A 20,772-nucleotide genomic window follows, 5' to 3' on the forward strand; every position below is an offset into this window, starting at 1 on the left:
TTGGGTTAGTGTAGAAAAGACATCTTGATGTCAAGATAATTTCCCAATATTGCCTGATAATTCCCTACCAAACTAACCTGATGAGATTCAGGTTCCTGTAGTATCGTGAAACAAGCTGACCAGTCCTGTTTTCGTCCTCTTAGGGGTTTGGTGGTCCTTGTGCACTATGCCATCACTCTGGAGGTGGATGGGAGTGGGATTGCCAACGACACGTTGGATTTCATCTCTCTGCAGAACAACCTTGTGGAGAAGAACTACCCTGGTTCCGCTGAGCAGCCCACTGTTGTCTACACCATCACTGACTTCCGCAACTACATCACTGAGGCTCTGCACAAAGACAACTTCATGACCAACAATAGCCTGGAGACACAGGGTGACCCACTGCTGTTGGAGAATGGTACCATACCCGACACTTTACCTCAAGTGTTTTAATATTATTATTGAGAAATAAATAATAAGCTTTTAACAACTCAAATAAAACCAAAAACTATTTAAAGCTCAGTTCAAAACAAAACTGAGTGCAAATCCATTTTACTCTTTTTCACGATAACAAATAAATATATTCCATCAGACAGATCTTCAACTCTAACTGATCCTGTTTCTTTCTGCAGCAGAGAACTTGTTGCCTCCTGTGAAACCAACAAGTCAACCATTTGACACCTTTGACAACATGGTGAGTCGAACTTAAACATACTTAAAATTATCAGTACATGTTCTACATATGTTCATTTCCTTTAAAGTATCGACCATCTTATAAAGTACAAGCATCCAGCTGTATTACTGTTGATAAAAAATTAAAGTAAACATGAGATGAGTGTGCATTTATACTGTTCTGCTAACTCTCTCACATGAAGAATATGGCAAATCATAGTTCTTGGAAACTAGTAAAATATATACAATTTTATGTCGATGACACTCTTTAAATGATTTCTGTTTCAAGGACAATGTCCTCGCTGCAGAGAAGCCTCCCGATGCACCGACGCATGAGGCGGATGACAATGATGTTTTCTCAAAGAAGGAGGACTTCCTGTTCGATCCTTTCAGCCAGTGGAAAGCTCCGCAGCTTGACAGGACAAGCGAGAATGATGTCTTTTTGCTTGATGAGAGTACAGCGTCTCCACTGAACCCTGAATTTCCACAGAAGACCTTCGATCTGGAGACTCGAAACAGTAAATTCTTACTTACTGCACAGGATAGTGAATTTTAAATTGAAGTATAGTGTGAACACACTTGTTTATCTTATAATTGTTCAATAGCTTGGTCAAAAATTCTAAGGCTTGAATTGAACACTATCTAAATTCTTGAAGGTGATTCTGAATTCTGCAGATTGGAGTTTGTTGTTTATATTTTAGATTTACAAAGAGCAAGAAAATGCTGGTTTAATAGTCAAAGGGATGATTTTGAAAAAATCAGGAAAAATTGACCAGTGCACAGGTATATATATATATACATATATGTGTGTATATATATATATATAAAATATTAGATATTTTATATATATACAAGAATATATAATAATATATAATAAACCTGTTCTGTTCTTGATTTTCTCGTTTCTACAGGTGATGGAAAAATTGAAGATGAGGGATTCCTCTTGAGTAATTCTCCCCCTGCCAGTGACAAAGCCAACCGAGAGAATGATGCTGTCAGTCCTGAAATTTCCTCTGCAGCCAGACAACCCCCTCCTGTAAACCAGCAGACAATACCTGGGCTCACTCAGAATGATGGTTCTGGCTCTGGGTCCTCTGGAGACGACCAGGAAGCTGATCTTTGGACCTGGCAGACTTCAGTGACATTCAGTGACAATGAAGGTGGAAGCCTGGACATGCTCCCACCGCCTGACCTGGAGGAGACTGAAGAGGAGGACATTGATTTAGGCGAGGTTGCTGTTGAACCATTAACTACTAAGAAATCTGTTTTGGTTGACATGGAAGTAGAATTTATTTTAAAAGCAACAGCAGCTCCTGTTTTTGAAGAAGCATCGTCAGAAGGACATATTGAAAAACCTTTTCTGGATGAGGTCCTGGTGACTCCGCACATAAGCACTGATCCCCGATACTCAACCACAACTCATGCACCTGTTTTTTCACCCAAAGAAACTCTGGCTGTCGAGTTTTCTGTACAAACAGTGGAAGCGTCTGGCATGTATGATGACTACTCCTTGACTGAGCCTCAAACCCCTGTGGGAGTAGTTACAGATTCTCCTGAACCTGGGGCTTGGACTCAGGAGGAAGCTGTTTTTACTGGACCATCGGATTTAGCTATTGGGCTTCATAAAACCACTGAAGAGGTGGAAGTGCCTAGTGAAACAACAATAGAGCTTTCAATGGTTACGACTGAATCTAAATATGCAGAAAATGGACCTGAGAATGTAGATGTTCAAGTTACAGTTGTATCTGGACCACCTAAAGTACCTGATTGGGACAGCCCTGCTACCCCACACACAATCACAGGCAATGATTTCAGCTTTGATGCCATCACTGATGCACCATCAATAGTTGGAGTTCTTACAGAAAAACCTGAACTGCTACTGGCAGGAATAAAAGCCCAAGATCAGGTTGAAATTTTGGAAGAACAGCATATCGGGACAACAACAACAGCACCAGCAAATAAAGTACAAGATGAGGACCTGATTGTGGATGAGGTGATGATCGCCATTACAACTACTACTCCAGTCCCAACTTCATCAGTAAGGCCAGATCACCACAGTAGCATTGCACTCTCACCAGAGAAGGACTCGCCATTCACTCGAGTGTCAGATTCAGTGCCAGATGATGATGATCTGATTCATCATGAGCAACTAAACCATGAAGAGCTTACTGTATCCTCAATAAGCACACAGTCTCCAGATGGGTTAGACCATCTGGTTCACAATGAACCAGCAGTGTTTCACCATGAACACACAAGGTATAAAGATATTACTAACACTTCAGTAATCACACCACCTTCAGATGCTCCTCAGTCAAAACCAGCAGTGATTTATCATGAACACCATGAAAATCTTCCTGAAGCTCCATCAAGCACTCCTCCTCCATATGGTCCTCAGTCAAAACCAGTAGTGGCTCACCATGAGCACACAAAGCATACAGATCTTAATGAAGCACCAGTAAGCGCAGAACCTGTAGATGGTCCTCAGTCAAAACCAACAGTTGTTTACCATGAACACCATGAAGAGCTTCCTGAAGCTCCAAGAAGCACTCCATCTTCAAGTAGTCCTCAGTCAAAACCAGCAGTGGTTCACCTTGATTATCGAAACCATGAAGATCTTCCTGAACCTCCAGTAAGCACTCCTTCTCCAGATGGTCCTCAGTCAAAACCAGCAGTGATTCATTATGAGCACCGTGAAGATGTTCCTGAAGCTCCAGTAAACACTCCTTCTCCAGATGGTCCTAAGTCAAAACCGGCAGTGATTCCTCATCAGGACCATGAAGATGTTCCTGAAGCTCCAGTGAGGGCTCCGTCTTTAGATGGTCGTCAGTCGAAACCAGCAGTGGTTCACCATGAGCATCGAAACCATGAAGATCATAATGAAGCTTCAAAAAACACACCACTTCCAAAGGTTCCTCAGTCAAAACCAGCTGTGGTTTTCAGTGAGGACACAAGACATGAAGATCTTAGTGAAACCCCAGTACACACTCTACTTTCAGATCCACAGTCAAAACCAGCAGTCGTTGTTCCTTCCTCTGTGCAGAAAGTTGATGACCACGTTCCTGTGACTGAACTCCAACCTTTTGAACATGGTGTCTCTGATGTGCCCAGCATCGCTGTCAGCTTTGATGTCTTCCAGTATGGCGGGGTGTCGATTGAAGGGGAAAGCAGTGGCTTCTCCAGTGGAGCTCAGGCCTCTGATTTAGATGCCATTGCATTGCCAACCCGACCTGGCAGGGCGTTAACAATTTTCTTCAGCTTGAGGGTGACCAATATGGTGTTCTCAATGGACCTGTTCAACAAGAGCTCCCCGGAATACAAGGCTCTGGAGCAGCGTTTCCTCCAGCTGGTGAGGATTCAAAGAATCATGACTCAGTGAATAGGAACCTTCCAGATTCATATGCCATGCTACTAACACATCTTTATCTTCACCTCATAGCTGGTCCCATACCTGGAGTCAAACCTGAACAACTTCCAGAACCTGGAGATCCTTAACTTTAGAAATGGCAGCATTGTGGTAAACAGTAGGATGAGGTTTGGTAAACCAGTACACAGAGGAGTCACCAATGTTGTCTATTTAATCTTGGAAGACTTTGCCAACACTGCCTATCAGACCATGAACCTCGCAATTGACAAGTACTCACTTGATGTTGAGTCAGGTAGGATTCAATTCAAATCAGTTCACCCAACAATTAGATGACCCCCCACCCCCCCACCAACATGAGTGAGCACTTTGCGATAGTGGGTTCCTTCCTGTTACAAGGGAACAGGAAGGAACCTTTGGGAGAACCAGGCTCGTGCAGAATTACATCTAATGCTTTAATGAAGATGCTAATTTTGCCAGTTGTGGGTCTCTAAAACTGATACTGAGGTGTTATCTTTATTCTGAAAATATTCAGTTTGCATTCATTAAAAATAACTGTTTCATAAGTTGAAAATGTTTTTCTCTAAAACTACAGACCCTTGAATTTTAATACAGTTACTAAAATTATGATACCAGCATCTTGAATGTATCTATCAATGTCTTCCAGTTTTAGCATATTTCAATTATGATCACAGTGGGCTTCACGAAAAACAACATCCCTAAACTGATTAGGTGTTAGGGACAAACCAGGACACATTTGTCTTCTATATGTGGCAACTTAACCACAATGTACAGAATTAATTAAAAATTTTATCCAGTTGATTCATGGTTTTATGCATCTAAGGCTTGAATTTCAGGGTAAACAGAAACGATCCCTTCAATACCTATATGAATAAATAAATACCTTCAAAATCTGAACACAGAACTTTATTTTCCAGTCATGTAATGATAGTTTTTCTTTTTCCAGTAAGTTATTTTTAATGTAGAATAAAGTGGAATACAGTCAGATGTGTTTATTGCTGTGGAGAAATGAAATCAAAGCTACTGTTTACTTGTGCACTTATTGCCATGATGCTCCTCAGACTGTTAAATCCTAAATTTGTATGTGCAGTGTCTGAGCAGCTCTGACAGGCTTCAGCTGTCAGGACTGCGATCTAATACCCGAGATAATCTGTCTGGCAGAAACGTGATCAGTAGCAGCACACACTGACTCACCCTGATGGGACATCATCATGGCCGCTGCTTAGAGCTGCTCCTTTGAGCCTAGACTGGTTTTTATAGTTGCAGTAACTGCAGGTCTTTAAGTGTAGACAGTGAGGATTCTTATCTGGGTTTTGAAAGGAGTGTAAAGACGTATGTGTTAAATGAAGCTCTTAAACAGGTGTAGGAGGGAGAAAAGGAGGGAGAAATCATTTTACTTGTTAAATTCAGATTAACACTGTGGTTCACTTTTAATTCTTTAGGTCTGTATACTATGTTGCTAAAATAACTGTCCCGTTTTCCTGAAAAGTATTATTTTTGTTTTTATGTAATTAGCACCAGGACATTTTTGCAGAATCATAACATTCAACGAGAATATAAAATGTCTCTAATCCTATGAGGAAGACAGTAGTTTGACAGGTCCAAAACTAAGAAAGTGGTGTAAGTTTAAAATAGTGGAATTTGGCAAAAAACAACAACTCTGAGTGGAACAATCACTTAACACATCATTAACAATTTGCCACCAAGAGGTCCAAAAAGAAAGTTTTTTGTTGCTGTAATAGTGTTTCAAGACTTACATGTAACCCAATCTGCCACTCCAGTGACATACATGTTTGCATTTCAGCAGAGTTTAGGATTTATCCACAGAAGAATGAGATTTTATTTACTGTTATCGGAGGAATTACTCCATCTTCCCTCCACCTCTGCTGCTGAGCTGTAGCTCTGTAATCTGTCTGAGCCAATCAGAGGAGCACCTCACTGCCTGATCACCCTAAGCTATAGCAGTGAGTCACTGCATCAGGACTCACTGTGTACATATAATCAGTTTACTCCTCTCATCTTCCCTGTACTCTTGAGGCAGGTTTTCCATTGCACAAGCACATGTCAACCTTATTGGGTCATATAAAGGTTAGTTAGGTTGGTTGTTCTTGAACTCTTAAGGATTTTCCCAAGATACAAACAGTCAGGACTATTGCTGCTGGTCTGGTGTCTCCATGGGAAATATTTAAAGTCATTGATTGTTGTGTTAAAAAAGACTTGAAAAAGCCTAAGAAAAGCATCTAAGATTTTCCAGCACTTTCTAGGGTATGCTGAAGTACATAAACATAAACTGATTTATCCTTGTGCTGCTTTTGTCTTTATTAAGACCAGGCCAACAAACATTTTGTCATTTGAGTGCTGACCAGATGCAGACTACTGAGGCCTGGAGTTTACTAGAGCTCTTTGAACCCTTACCTCTGTTTATGTGGGATGGCATCTTCTTCTCTTTCTTATGGTTTCATATGACACTGTGTCTTCTAATTGCTCCTTTCATTTTCCACTGTTTGTTCCTTAGGTGACCGGGCTGATCCCTGTAAGTTCCAGGCATGTAACAAGTTTTCCAGGTGTATAGTGAATCAGTGGTCAAGTGAAGCAGAGTGTGTGTGCAACGCTGGATATCTCAGTGTGGATGGCCTGCCATGTCAGAGCATCTGTGAGGTGCAACACGATTTTTGCCTTAATGATGGAAAATGTGACATCATCCCTGGCAAGGGTGCCATCTGCAGGTAAGAGAAAATTAAATATCGCTGTTCTTGTTTCACAATGTTTCTGTATTTTATGCCTCATTGGTTTCATTCTTCAGTATATTACCACATATTTAATTAGTTTACAATGTATAAATATACTGCAATATGTCTGCTTGCACCAATTTGAAGACTTTAAAATAAAGAGAAAACAGTCAGCTTTCTTCAAATAAAATGCATCTTACTAAGCAGTTAATGTCCTGTAGATACAGATGTAGGTAGTACTTTTCCCCCATTGAAAGTAAAAAGATCCTTTGCAGGTACAGCAGGTAGAAATTAGCTAGTAGTGAATTCTGGTATAAAGTATCTTTTATGATATGAAGTCAGTATTTTTATGCACGGTCTCTGACAATTAAAGATAAATGTTAAGAGAGGGCACTACCTCCAAAATAAAAGCTGCTTATATTACCTCGATATGTTTTTCTTATCAACAAAATTGCATTTTTAAGTTTTAAGTTTTTTTGATTTGCACTATATATTTCTAAAATTAAATTGTCCTTTGTGGCCCTTGTGAATATGTGAATATGTGATTAATGTTATAACAAAATACAAGGCACTTTGTATGATCTGTCTCAGTTGTTCTTAAACATAAATACCTTTTTCATCTGCAAACAGCTACATAGCACTTTGGAGAATATAAATAATATGAACACAAAATGTTCCTAGGTTGAAGGACACCTGTGAAGCATTTAGATGTTCAGCTGTATACTGAATGAAAATTACAGCATTACATTACTTAATGTATTGCTTACATTACTGCTAGGCCAGTTCTAGAAATATTAAATAAAAGAGGGCTGAAAAAGCCTGAAAGCATACCATTAGACCATTTCAGTATAATCTTTGGTGTTTTTACGGCAAATTTGTACTACAAATTTGTAATCTTTGCTGCAGGTGTCGTGTTGGAGAAAATTGGTGGTATCGTGGTGAACACTGTGAAGAGTATGTTTCCGAGCCATTGGTGGTGGGCATCGCCATTGCCTCAGTGGCTGGTTTCCTGATGGTGGCGGCTGGGATTATCTTTTTCCTGGCTAGGTCGTTACAAGAGCAGTATGATGGGGAGGACACAGAGGACCCCTTACGGTACAACAATATCATTGGAGTTTTAACAACAAATTAAATGAGAAAAAATACATTTCTAGAAAGCAAACTTTTTGAACTTGCGTTGTCTTTCAGGCGAGGTGACAGTTTGCCAACACTTGAACGTGCCACCAAGTTCAACCCGATGTTTGAGAGTGACCCTGTTACTGCCCAGTACTACCGCCGCTACAATGATGACGTGCCCCAGTACTACCATGAGTCTGATCGCGGGCTCCCTCACTTCAGCAGCTCTGCCAGTGTAGGCGATTCTAAAGACCTCAGCAGTGAAGAGATAAAAAACATCTATCAAAACACCACACTCAGTAAAGAGGTAGGAAAAGGCAACATTTCTGCTGCGTAAAGCTGGGTGTCATCTGCATACAGGGGGAATTTGTTGCATTTGCAAAAAAATATGGGCCCAAAACTGAGCCTTGTGGAACACCATGAACATGCCCTCAAATAGTGAAAAAAAAACGGTAGGTTAAATAAACAAGCTGAGTGTCAGATATTGAGTGGAAAAATATGAATTTCTATTTAGTTTTAGGATTTTGAAAAATTTATTATGTAGCATAGAATTGGGTAACTACTGAGCATGTTGTATCAAGAACAATAAGGGTGCTGATTTTATAACATCAGCAATGTTTAGAAAAGGAAACTTTTCAAGAGGACCCAGTTTATGGGTTTGATTTTTATAGTTCTGGATCACAGGGCAGCTGGTAAAGGAAGTGACTTTCACCTCCTACACAAAGCTTTACTTCAAGTAAAATCAATTTGACACCTCAGACAGAGCCGGCCAACTGTTGTGACATTTTTCTGGATCAGAGGTTTTCAGTCTCAGCAGGAGGTCTGTACTACGCAGACGGGTATTTTTACATGCAAGAACTCCTCATCCTCGTTCTTCCCCTCCTCTTTCTCCTCTAGACCGACTCTCACACAAACATGTTTTCTCTGTGCTGACCTCTAACCTCTCTGCAGGAGATTCAAGAACGCCTGAGGATAATCGAGCTGTGCGCAAGGGATCAACACTTTGCAGAATTTGTGCGACAGACTCAAATGTAAGCTTTTTAATTGCTGTTTGTAGAGTGAACATAAGCTGAAGGTGTGAACATCCAATTTAAAAAGAGCTAAAGAAATAATCTTCATGTTAGCTGCATTTTCTGATTAATCCTAGTATGACTAACATGGAGCGAGGAATTTAATGATTTCTGAAATGCTAAAACGAGTGTGCAACCGGAAAAAAACTGAATGTTTCAATATAACTTAGAAATGCTTTGTACATAAATGTTAAAATGAAAAATACAATGAATGAAAGCCAAACTCAAACAAATCATATCCAAACTCCATGCCACTGGTAATGAGTTTACTCTGTAGGTTTTTGTGGTTAAGTTGATGATTTTAAACTCTCATCATGAAGTGTATGAAAAATATCTTTTGTACTCCAGGGAAATAAAACCCAGTGAAACTTCCTCAGCGGTTACACTAACGGCCTGTGCAGAAGCTTCAGACCAAACAAACTGCTTTAAACTCAGCCTAATCTCCATCATGATGAGAGTTGAGTTGAGGAAAAACATTGGAAACATTTAAAAATAGCAGGAATGGTCTGGCGGGTGGCTTTAAACTATCTCTGACCTCAGATGTGCAGAAACATACAAACAATAATCCTCCTTCCTCTCTCTGCTCGCCTGTTTATGTTTCGGTTTAATTTGGGGTTTTTTTGTGGTTTGGAAGTCGCCTGTTTGGACCTCATCAGTCAGCAGCCAAAACCAGCAAACTAATCCAATTTTCTCTTGTTTGGTGGACCAGATTCCTGGAGAGGAGAGGGAGCTCCAGCACATAACCATCCAGCAGCCTCTGACCAGGTACCAACAAACCCACCCACTGAAATTTAATTTACAGTACACTGGAAAATGTGACAGAGTTAAAGCTACAGGACAGCAGAGATAGTAATTATCTGAAACATATCCCCATTCTCTAAGGTAAATACATGGCAAAGTTAGATCATTTCTGAGGATGAAGAGCGTGGTCACAGTTCCATTATGCCTACTGATAGTTACACCTCAGTGTCTGCATTTAACTGTAAATACAATTTTTGAACCACAGACAAATCTACACCATGTGCGATTCCTTCCTGTTGTCCTGATATTTGGTTGATCTTGGCTTATATTCAGACAATATAGCCAGACCCAGCCAGGAGCATTGTTCTAATTTTCCTCCTCTCATGACACATAAATCTTTTTCTTTTTTTCTTTTACATTTTTAATAAAGGTTTGTAGATTTCTAGGACTTGGTTTTGATTTCCAACCCTGGGCTGCTGCCGCTGTTTCCAATTTGTTCACTGATTTGTAACAAAACAGGCAAACTGTGAACATGTCTGAAAGCAAAAGTGGAATAAAGTCAAATCGTTGGTTTTGGAAAGTCTGAAAAATATTGGGCCACTAGGAAAATGTTGGCTAAGCTGATTTCATCTGTACAGGTCATGTACAGCTGAAATAAATGTTGCTTCTACATTTCTTGATGTGTCTATGAAGATGACCATGTCTTAGGGAAATATGCAATTTGTTATTTCAGTTTTGTCCCAGAACATATTAAAGTTATATGATGATTACATGATGAATATGAAGATTAATATAGACTCAAAGTTCAGACTTTAAGTTGAGCAGTTTAACAATAACAGTGCATAAACCATCCTTTATTTTCAGGGTCTCAAATAAAACTAAGGCTACATTGTTGATTTGCAACCCTTTCTGGAGAATCCTTTGCGGACAATGAACTCATTGACTAAACAAGTTATATCCTCTTTGCTTCACTTTTTGTTTATTCACGGCTCTTTTTGGCTTTGGTTTTGTCTTCAATAGTGAAATTTGGCTCCATTGGGTTCAGGTCTAATTGTTCAATATTCTACTGTTTCCCTACATTTGGATTAACGTGAACAGATAACATATTTTTTCTTCTGCCTTGTAACATATCAACATTAAACGGCAGCGCCACTTGAAGCCATTAATATCTATGCATTGCTTTCCAACTGTAATGTGTTCCAGCTCGTGGTGTGCCTTTCAGGTCATGATTTGTTCCACGTTACCGCCAGCTTTTCCTGCTACAGGTTGATCTCTGATTCATTTTTCCAAAGAACGCTGTTCCTGAGTTCTATGCTTCTGTCGATACAGGAACCCTCTGGATTTTCCCTGTGAACTCATCTTTTTATATTAAGTGATTTTTCTGTATTCATGTATCTACTTCCTGGAGAGTGTTGGCCACTTGCCTGGATCTTGTGAAGGGATTTTCCATGGAGATGGACTCATCACCCTCTGTTGTCTTTTGTGAAGGTCCAGGTTTTAATGTTGGTGAACTTACCAGTGTGTTGTTTTGTTCTCTGAATGAACACATTTGTGATTCATGCTTGCCCAATGTTCCCACTGTTTTCTCTGATGGATTTATTTTACTTGCAGTCTGAGGACATACTGTTTTGCTGCACAGATGCAGCTTCCAAATTCCTCACTTGGAACCATCTCCACATCTTCAATCTGCTTAAATGAAGAAGAACACATATTATGAATTTTGTCCAGCTTTTCATTGTTTTGCTCAACTGCATTTGAGTGTCTGAAAACAGTCGACTATGTATACAAATACATTTAATTCTTCAATGGTTCTTGCTTTATTTCTGTTAAACCCCTCAAAAAGTGAACTCTTACAAGAACTTTAATATTCTTTTGTAAATAGCTAAAACAACAAAGGTTGTCTCAGAGTCGAACTATACATAGAACCAAAAGTATCTCCTGACCTCCCAGTCTTGACCAAAGAATGAGTATTTGATGGAAATGTAGAGAACAATTCTCACCATGTATTTCCTTAAGAGTAAGACTTTATCTAGAGTGGCTAAAAGGGATTAGCATCACTGCAAACATCTCAGCTTGGGAAATGTTTAACTCCTCAGATTTTCTCCTTAGATTTGCTGACATTCCTGCACAATAAAAGCTTAGTTTAGTTGTTTATGTGATGAAAAACGTTTCATTGACCTGCATAAATGTCCTAATTTCTCTACAGAAACCTGCCTTCGTCTGTGTGTTGAGGAAGGGAGTAGAGGTGAAGGTGACCAAATGTTCAACAATCTTGGAGTTTATTTTCTAAGAACAGTGTTTTACTTCTGAGGGACCCTGAAATGAACTTGGGATCCTTGAGGTTGCCTCTTCTCTTACCTTGAAACTTCAACTTTTCCTGTATTCACTGTGTTGCTTATTTATTCTGTACAAAGACTTCAGTAACTGCTTTTTAACCTCTCAACAGTTTCACAGCTGCATACCTCTGTCTTACACTTTCACCTTAGCTTAAATTCAAGGGTTTCTGATAATATCCCAACTTGCCTGTCACTGCTGTCATATTAAAGAAGCGCGTCTGAAGTATAGTTTTTAATTTTTGCACCAGTAACATTATTTTAATATGTGTCTTTTGGTATTAATTTCTGTTTTTCTGACGTGGTTTTTCAGGACAGCCGTGACTTGCAACGCTCATCCCCATCAGTGCCTTTGCTGCTCTGGTAGCTTTTTCTGGGATATGATGTGTAGAATCTCAGAGCCCTTGTTTTAAATATATACATCACTATAAAACCATGCTTGAATCAGCAAAATTCCTTTTTTTTTTCTTCTGCTTCATGTTCACCCAATCAGTCACTTTGCAAATGGGAATGTTTACATTTGTTAGTCAGTGCTTGCTGGAACATTAACTGATGTATTGAACATGCATAGCCTGTCACTGTGTTGTATATCTTTGTGAAGTTCAAGAAAGTTATCATTCTCCAAAAAGTTATTCTCTTCTTCAGAGAAGGCACCGTCATGTTCTGACAAGTCATAAGTACAGGTACAGGTGCAGGTACTGTCTTCTTCCAGACTATCTATTCTTGAGGGTAAGTAGCAGACAGGTGCTGCTAATTAAATGCATTTTAGTCAGTGATCCTTAGTGAGTGTGACCTCTTCAAAAGCAAAAGTTTGGGCATTTTACTTGTCTTGGGCATTCAGATGTATGTTAACACAATGCCACAATCTTTAGAGGAGTGGACATCTCAGCAAATCTTTTTAGAAAGAAGAAAGACTCTTCTCTCTAAAAAGATTATGGCAGCACAGCTTAGGTTTGGAAAGTTGCATCTGATCAAACAACAAGACTCCTGGAACAATGTCCTTTGGACAGACAAGACCAAAGTGGAGATTTTTACCCATTATGCACTGCATCATGTTTGGAGACAACCAATCATAGCACCTCAGCACAAACACCTCATACCAACCGTCAACACAGTGGTGGAAGGGTGTTGATTTGGGCTTGTTTTGCAGACACTTGACATGGGGGCCTTGCAGTCATTGAGGTGACCATGAACTTGTCTGCCTGCCAAAGTATTCTAAAGTCAAATCATCTGTCCAGCAGTTAAGTTGGATCATGCAGCAAGACAATGATCTCAAACACAGCAAATCTCCAACAGAATGGCTGAAAAAGAAAAGAATGAAGGTGTTGCAATGATCCAGGCAAAGTCCATACCTCAACCTGTTTGAAATCCTGTTGCGGGGCTTTAAGAGAGCTGTGCACAACTCAATGAGCTGAAGCACCATCAAAGAAAAGGAGTGGGCCAAAATTCTTACACAATGATGGGACATGATAATGTCAAACAGAAACCGATTACTTTAAGTTCCATCCATACATCTTGTAGAATCCCCCTCTAGAAGCCAGTAAATCATTGGGTTCACTTGGTTTTTCACAAAACTACACTTCTGTGAAAACTTTCTTCTTCTCATGACTGTAAGTTCCTCTCCTTTTCTCAAGAAATTAATATTCTTATTATTGTATTTGCACAAGTTACTATCTCATTTCAACACATTGTTTTCTACCAAGGTGTTATGTTTCTGATAAATATAGCACTTTTTGTTTTCTTAAGGCAGTATCTTACTATCTTGCTTGAACAAATTCCTATCGTGTTTCAAGTAACTATTATTGTTCTGCCAATGTAAAACATTATTTTACAGGTTACAAGTTACTGTGTTATTCAGACAGGTGACTGACTTGTTCTGAGAAGGTGTTGGTGGTCAAATCAGGTATTTTTGTGTACTGACAAGTTACTAGCTTTCCCCAAGAAGTTATGGTTTTGACGAGGTATTATAATATCATGTAAATTACACTGAGAAAGTTTTGAAAATTTCATTCATTTGCTGTTATGTTTGCACAAGATGTTAACTTACATGAAAGCAATCATTTATAAAAAATTCACGACTTCCCGTTTTATGAACCAGGTGCTAAGAGAGAGACAAATTATTATGACTGATGAAATAAATAGAATAGAAGTTCTCATCTGCAAAACAGCCTCTTAAAATCTGTCTTTATGTTTTCTCTTTTTAAGTACCGTACTTGAATTTTCTGTTTGTTGCTATGAACTAAATGATTTGTACTAACTGTAGTTGATAGTACAACCACTGATATTTGTTTTCATATATGTTTAGGCTTGGTGTATGTTTGTCACTTTAGAACGCTTGAATCCAAAACAACTGTTTCAAAATGTCACTCGTGACTCAAATGGCTTCTCAACCCCAAAATTCTTCTTTAAAGCAAAGTTGATGGATCATGTTCTATTGGTTTGCATGCAGGTCTCGGGCTTTCTGTTTTCCTCCATGTTTTGTTTTGTATTGTGTTTTCTATGTGGTATGTACAGCCAGCACAGGAGGGGAATATTCTGACCAAACCCGAGTGTTCTAAATGTAAAATGTAAATTTCTGATAAAAAAAAAAAAAAAAAAATCATCCTACTCCAAGTTTCTGTTTTAGTGTTTTTCCATAACTTTCCCAGTTTTATATAAACTTTTACTATAAATAAGGATATTATATACCTTAATATTTTCTTTCTTTCTATCCAATTATTAAATCTGTCTGGCCACTCTGAAAGTTTCTTTATATTATTTATTTTTTCCACTGATTTAAAATAACCCTAACAAGCCATAATTTTTCACCCAATAATAGCGTGAAGAGAAAAAACTATTCAGACATGATGTGTAATTGTGAGCTAGCACAGTCACATTTTTCTAAAATAAAAGGATTTTTTTTTTACAAAATCATTTGTCTCACAGGGTTTTTTTTTCCTTCTAATGAGAACGGATGAAATATACCACTAATGTTTTCAAAATTTCTGTGGTAAAGAATGTAAACTGTAAGTTAAATATGGTATGCTTCAACTTACACTTACTAAATGCTGATAAACATAAGTGTTAACAGTGACTGACAGTCTGATGACACAAAGTCTGGATGTTCCAGTTGTTTTCATTTACAAGAAGGTTTCTTGTAATAACCCCTTGACTGCTGTCAGATGGAGGAATGTAACCGAGGTGAGCCTACGGTGGCCCCTAGAGACAAAGCACGTACAAACTCCAAAACACTTGCAAACTCCAAAACACATGCAAATTCCAAAACACATGCAAACTCCAAAACACTTGCAAACTAAAAAACACATGCAAACTCCAAAACACGTACAAACTCCAAAACACTTGCAAAATCCAAAACACGTACAAACTCCAAAACACTTGCAAAATCCAAAACACTTGCAAACTCAAAAACACGTGCAAATTCCAAAACACAACGGAAGTGCTCCAGGACGCTAGGGGCAGTGTTGAGCTCGATTTGCAAAATAAACGGCAAGTTTGTCTGTATTGGACGGTCTAGTCTCCGTCGCGCTTCCCAGGTTGCCTAGCAACCGTGATACTAACCGCTGGAAACGTGTCATACAACTTGGTTTGACAGAAATGAGGGAGAACATATTTTGTTCATTTGTTTGTTTGTTTCTACAAGAGCTTTGTGTGATTTGATAAGTATCTGAGGCTGAGACCACAGGACAGTAAAACATGATTTTTGGGCTTCATTTCTCTACTGAACAGTTATTTCAAGATTAGTTAGTAAATAAGAATTAGCTGATGTTGTTCATGAGACTAAAGTCATATCACTTTGGTAATGTAAATATAATATGGCCAATATTATAGTTATTATATTAATCATTATTAGCTATTACAGCAGTGAACATGAACTCTGTGTCAAATACTGAGCTTCAGTACAGATTCAAGTTGCAGTTATTTATATGTCTTATCACCTTAAATCTTCACTCAAAGACAAGTATCTTTGACAGTGCATATATAGGTGTATCATATATAAGAGACAAAGGTTGTTCCTTCAGTATGTTGGCATTACTAAATTTGGCTCATTGCTTACATATATTTATAAAAAGAAAATGTACAAGCTGTGACAACTGTTTCTGATAAAATGAAGAGTAGACTGATATATGAAATATTCCTTTATTGGGTGAGAAAATCAGACCATGTCATAACTGCTTTAAGTCATACAGAATAGATATCAGAGCCTTAAACAGGCTGGCTTCTGCTAAATGGGTCAAACTGGGCAGAAAGTATACAAACACATAACATCCTTATAGAATATGATGTAACACTATAGATCAACTTACCTCAGAATATATAAAGCATATAAACAATTACAGCAATATAATGCAACAAACACAGCAGTGCTACTGATCCAAAATACTCAAAGCTTCATAGAACTGGAACAAACATTTATTTTTAGGTCCATTCTGCTGCTGATACATACTTTAGGTTTCTGAATATTAAACTTGTTGCTGCCTTTCATAGTGTGAAGGCCTATGAGTACTTGAAGGCCCTGAGTACTTTCTCCCACACTGAAAACACTGGAATGATAAAATGATTTGAACATTACCTAATAAGACTGATTCAGGACAGACAATTAGTTATTTTAAACTTTTCTAGCAGTCCTTCACAAACAGGGAACAGTCTGTCTATTCTCTCCATCTGTCAGCTGCTGCTGGCTCTTCCTCCTCCTCTTCCTCACACACTGTTGAGTTTGTCCTGGTGGATCATCAGGGGTGCAAAGCCTCACAGATGATGTGCAGCAGTGTGTCCCTCAGTCTGTCCTCACTCTGGACACTTGCAGTTGTCACACATGGAAATCAAATGTGTGATAAGCTGCAGGATTCAAACACAAGTGTAACTTATAAACACATGTTCATACTTTTATTACACAATCAGAGAGAAAGAAACAGAGAGCGAGTGCAGGACAGACAGACAGGTGAAAGTCTCAGGTGTATACACTGCTACAAAACAGCACAAAAGAAGGAGGATTTAGTGTTTGTGTTATTACGAAACAAGAGTTCCCAGATGGTACAGTGAACACATGTGTGACTCCTGCGATTAAAGCATCTTTCTTTCAGCTTAACGAGTGAACCGTCAGCTCGTTCAAACACACGTTAAAGTCAGTTTGGCTTGACACCACTGAACAGAGGCAGCAATATAACATAGCTAACATTAACAGTGCAGTGAATCCTGCTTGGGCCGTGATATTCAGGACTGCAAACCGAGCAGCATCACTGACTTTCAGCCTGTTGTGTTTGTGGATATGTGACTGACTTTAATTATCCACAAAATCATCACAATCTCTGTAAGATTAAGGTCGACTATATATATATTTTTTAAAGTAAAGGCTTTAAGACCAAGTTAATTCTGAAAGTACAGACATCGCTAATGTCACATAACTTTCCCGACATGTGGCCAACAATAATGGTTTAATGTTCTTCATTAAAAAAATATTTGCGCATAAATAAGTGACATAATATTCAATACTTACTTCTGAAAGTTTACTCTTCCTCCGCTCCGCTTCCACCGTTTTTTTTTCGGCAAAATTATCCACACCACCACCGCACTATGAAGTCTGGGATATGTTGGGCCATGAAGGCTACACCGACCCATCCTTAAAATTCAGGGAAATTAAGGACGCATTTGAGGGCCGCATGTAGAGCAGCCTTTGAATTGGGACAGCCTTCTCTTGTCGCTGTGACGTAATCGGCCTTAAAATGCGGCCTTTAAGGCTGCAAACCCCAAATCCGGTCATTGGTACTTCCTGGCTTGTGTAGTTACTAGGTAACAAAAGCTCAACACTGCCCCTAGCGTCCTGGAGCACTTCCGTTGTGTTTTGGAATTTGCATGTGTTTTGGAGTTTGCAAGTGTTTTTGAGTTTGTACGTGTTTTGGAGTTTGCATGTGTTTTTTAGTTTGCAAGTGTTTGGAGTTTGCATGTGTTTTGAGTTGTACGTGTTTTGGAGTTTGCATGTGTTTTTTAGTTTGCAAGTGTTTTGGAGTTTGCATGTGTTTTGGAATTTGCATGTGTTTTGGAGTTTGCAAGTGTTTTGGAGTTTGTACGTGCTTTATCTCTAGGGGCCACCGTAGTGAGCAAATACAGAAGGTGTCAGTCAAACTCATTATCACAACAACTTACTGACAGCAGAGGTAAAGGTGAATAAAAGCTATAACAACAATAAGATTTCAGGTTCATTGTCTATTTGTTTCTCCTGGTTTTAAATGTGATGCTTTCTCTTTTACTCTTTCTTTCTCTGTTTTCATTCTTAAAATGTATTTGTGTAAATAGTTCTTTGATCCTTATATATACTACTACTACTACTACTAGCATACATTTTATATTACATTTTTAAATATTTTGTTGTTTTTTGTTGAAATGTTTTTATTTTACTTTCAGTATATGGAAAATATCTTTATTTGAATCTCTGAAAAATGCCAAACAATGCCAAACTTAAACAAGAACTGGGCTGAAAATCAGTTTACAACACAGCGGAGGCTCTGTCATAGCTCGGAGCTCCATTTCAACCAGTGGTGTTGGAGATCTTGTTTGCAATTATGAATGAAGAAAAATGTCATCAAATTTTGATCCACCATACAATCCTATCTGGAAAGCGTCTGAAAATCTTGATTTTCAAGTTCTTTAGAACTATACACGGGGCGATCGTGGCTCAAGAGTTGGGAGTTTGCCTTGTAATCGGAAGGTTGCTGGTTCGAGCCCCGGCTTGGACAGTCTCGGTCGTTGTGTCCTTGGGCAAGACACTTCACCCGTTGCCTACTGGTGGTGGTCAGAGGGCCCGGTGGCGCCAGTGTTCGGCAGCCTCGCCTCTGTCAGTGCGCCCCAGGGTGGCTGTGGCTACAATGTAGCTTGCCATCACCAGTGTGTGAATGGGTGGATGACTGGATATGTAAAGTGCTTTGGGGTCCTTAGGGACTAGTAAAGTGCTATATAAATACAGGCCATTTACCATACAAACTTTTTGCCTGACATACTGTATTTCTGTGAATACATGTTTCAATAAATCAGTGCACCTATTTCCCATTTTCCAAGAAAAATATAAAGGAGTGAGGGGTGACTCAAGACTTTTGCATACAGTACTTTCAGCTAACAGTCTTAGTGCAGAGAATGATGTGGCTGCTGATAGATCTCTTTCTTCATCATCTGACATACTAAATTCAGACACTCAGGGAGACTGATGACAAACAGATAAAGGAACAAAAGGGAAAATATTTTTGTATTTTTTCATCAGCTTCTGACAGAAGGAATATTTAAGGACTTGTTTTGTTTTTTTTCCCCGCCTGTCCCATTTGGTTCTTTTGCCATCAGAATTATTGTCTAAAGGCCAAGAAAGATGCCCAACGGATTAACTTTACCAAATGGACCATCCCGGCCTTGCCGTATTGGTCCATTTGATTGAACTTTGTTTTTATTGTTTATTTTATTTTCACTTGCTACACACGGGACAGACATGACTGGAGGAAAGCAAAGGGAGAAAATGGTAAATGGCCTGTATTTATACAGCGCTTTTAATAGTCCCTAAGGACCCCAAAGCGCTTTACATATCCAGTCATCCACCCATTGGTGATGGCAAGCTACATTGTAGCCACAGCCACCCTGGGGCGCACTGACAGAGGCGAGGCTGCCGGACACTGGCGGCACCGGGCCCTATGACCACCACCAGTAGGCAACGAGTGAAGTGTCTTGCCCAAGAACACAACGACCGAGACTGTCCGAGCCGGGGCTCGAACCAGCAACCTTCCAATTACAAGGCGAACGCCTAACTCTTGAGCCACAATCGCTGCAGAAAGAAAGAGGTAGGGAAAGAAAAACAGTGGGGAAGAGGAATGGTGATAAAGGGCAAAAAACAAACAAAACAAACAGACAAAAAATACATAAATATATATCAATCACCTGGATCACCTGTTGAGAAAGAAAAAAGAGAAAACAAGCAAAAAAGAGAGCAATATAATAAACAACATCATCGCGATAATCTATGTGAATATAACAGTAAATACTAAATATTGGATATTATTGTGCAGCACGTAAGATCGACAGCACACAGTGTGCTTTGAGGTAGGAGCCAAAAAGGGTGTAGTTTGTGTGTGTGAGCCCCCGTGTGTACACCTGTGAGCATGAGTGCGCTTGTATTCAAAAGGTTCCTTCATGTAATGATCTGCTAGAGGGTGTGGGGAGCCATAGCGCCGTCCTCCAGGGCATGAAGAGATGGAGGAGATCCAGGCTCCAGACATCCAGAGACCCTCAGAGCACAAGAGACCAAGGAAGACCAACGGAGGGGCAACCGTGCCACTCTCCCAGAAAGAGCTGAGGAGAGCCCCAGATGAGGGGTCACAGCAGCCGCAGAGCAGGGGTTGCAGTGACGTGCCCGTGAGCTCCACCGGCAGCCAGCTGTGCCAGAGTGACCGAGCCCCAGGCCGAGAGGCCGAGGGCACCCCACCCCCCGAAGGGGCCCGAGCGAGCCCCAGGCTCCAGGCCCCGACAAGCAGCCACCAGGAGTGAGCCGGTGCGTACCTGGACGCCCATCCCCGGACACCAAGAACCACGAACGCACCGATGTCTGAGGGCGTCTGCCACTGGCAGGGGGAGTGGTGGGGGGGGTGTTGTGTAATGCTAAGAGTGTGGTGGTGTTTCAGCAGGAATCCTCTAAGCATTTTGTTTTTGAACTTTCAGCTGTCAGGAATGACTGATGTCTGCTGGACTCTTAAACATCACAGGATCCAAATCCTCGAGCA

At 39.7% G+C, this 20,772-nt stretch overlaps 1 protein-coding gene across 3 annotated transcripts in view; it reads left to right on the top strand.

The window, feature by feature from the left end:
- Positions 1 to 14,629, top strand: part of LOC120718175 (interphotoreceptor matrix proteoglycan 2-like) — a 31,445-nt gene extending 16,816 nt beyond the window's left edge. For 2 of the 3 annotated variants that reach the window (XM_040006593.1, XM_040006595.1), the window contains 10 exons: positions 144 to 397; positions 612 to 673; positions 941 to 1,169; positions 1,563 to 3,997; positions 4,088 to 4,307; positions 6,549 to 6,759; positions 7,669 to 7,857; positions 7,951 to 8,185; positions 8,830 to 8,909; positions 9,658 to 14,629. In XM_040006593.1, coding sequence (XP_039862527.1) covers positions 144 to 397; positions 612 to 673; positions 941 to 1,169; positions 1,563 to 3,997; positions 4,088 to 4,307; positions 6,549 to 6,759; positions 7,669 to 7,857; positions 7,951 to 8,185; positions 8,830 to 8,909; positions 9,658 to 9,691 — 3,949 coding nt within the window. In that variant the 3' untranslated portion in view covers positions 9,692 to 14,629. The remainder of the gene's footprint in view (positions 1 to 143; positions 398 to 611; positions 674 to 940; positions 1,170 to 1,562; positions 3,998 to 4,087; positions 4,308 to 6,548; positions 6,760 to 7,668; positions 7,858 to 7,950; positions 8,186 to 8,829; positions 8,910 to 9,657) is intronic. The other variant, XM_040006594.1, reaches the window with a different exon arrangement.
- Positions 14,630 to 20,772: the final 6,143 nt, after the last annotated feature.

Source organism: Simochromis diagramma, unplaced genomic scaffold, assembly GCF_900408965.1.
Source record: "Simochromis diagramma unplaced genomic scaffold, fSimDia1.1 OVJJ01000518.1, whole genome shotgun sequence".
NCBI lineage: Eukaryota > Metazoa > Chordata > Actinopteri > Cichliformes > Cichlidae > Simochromis > Simochromis diagramma.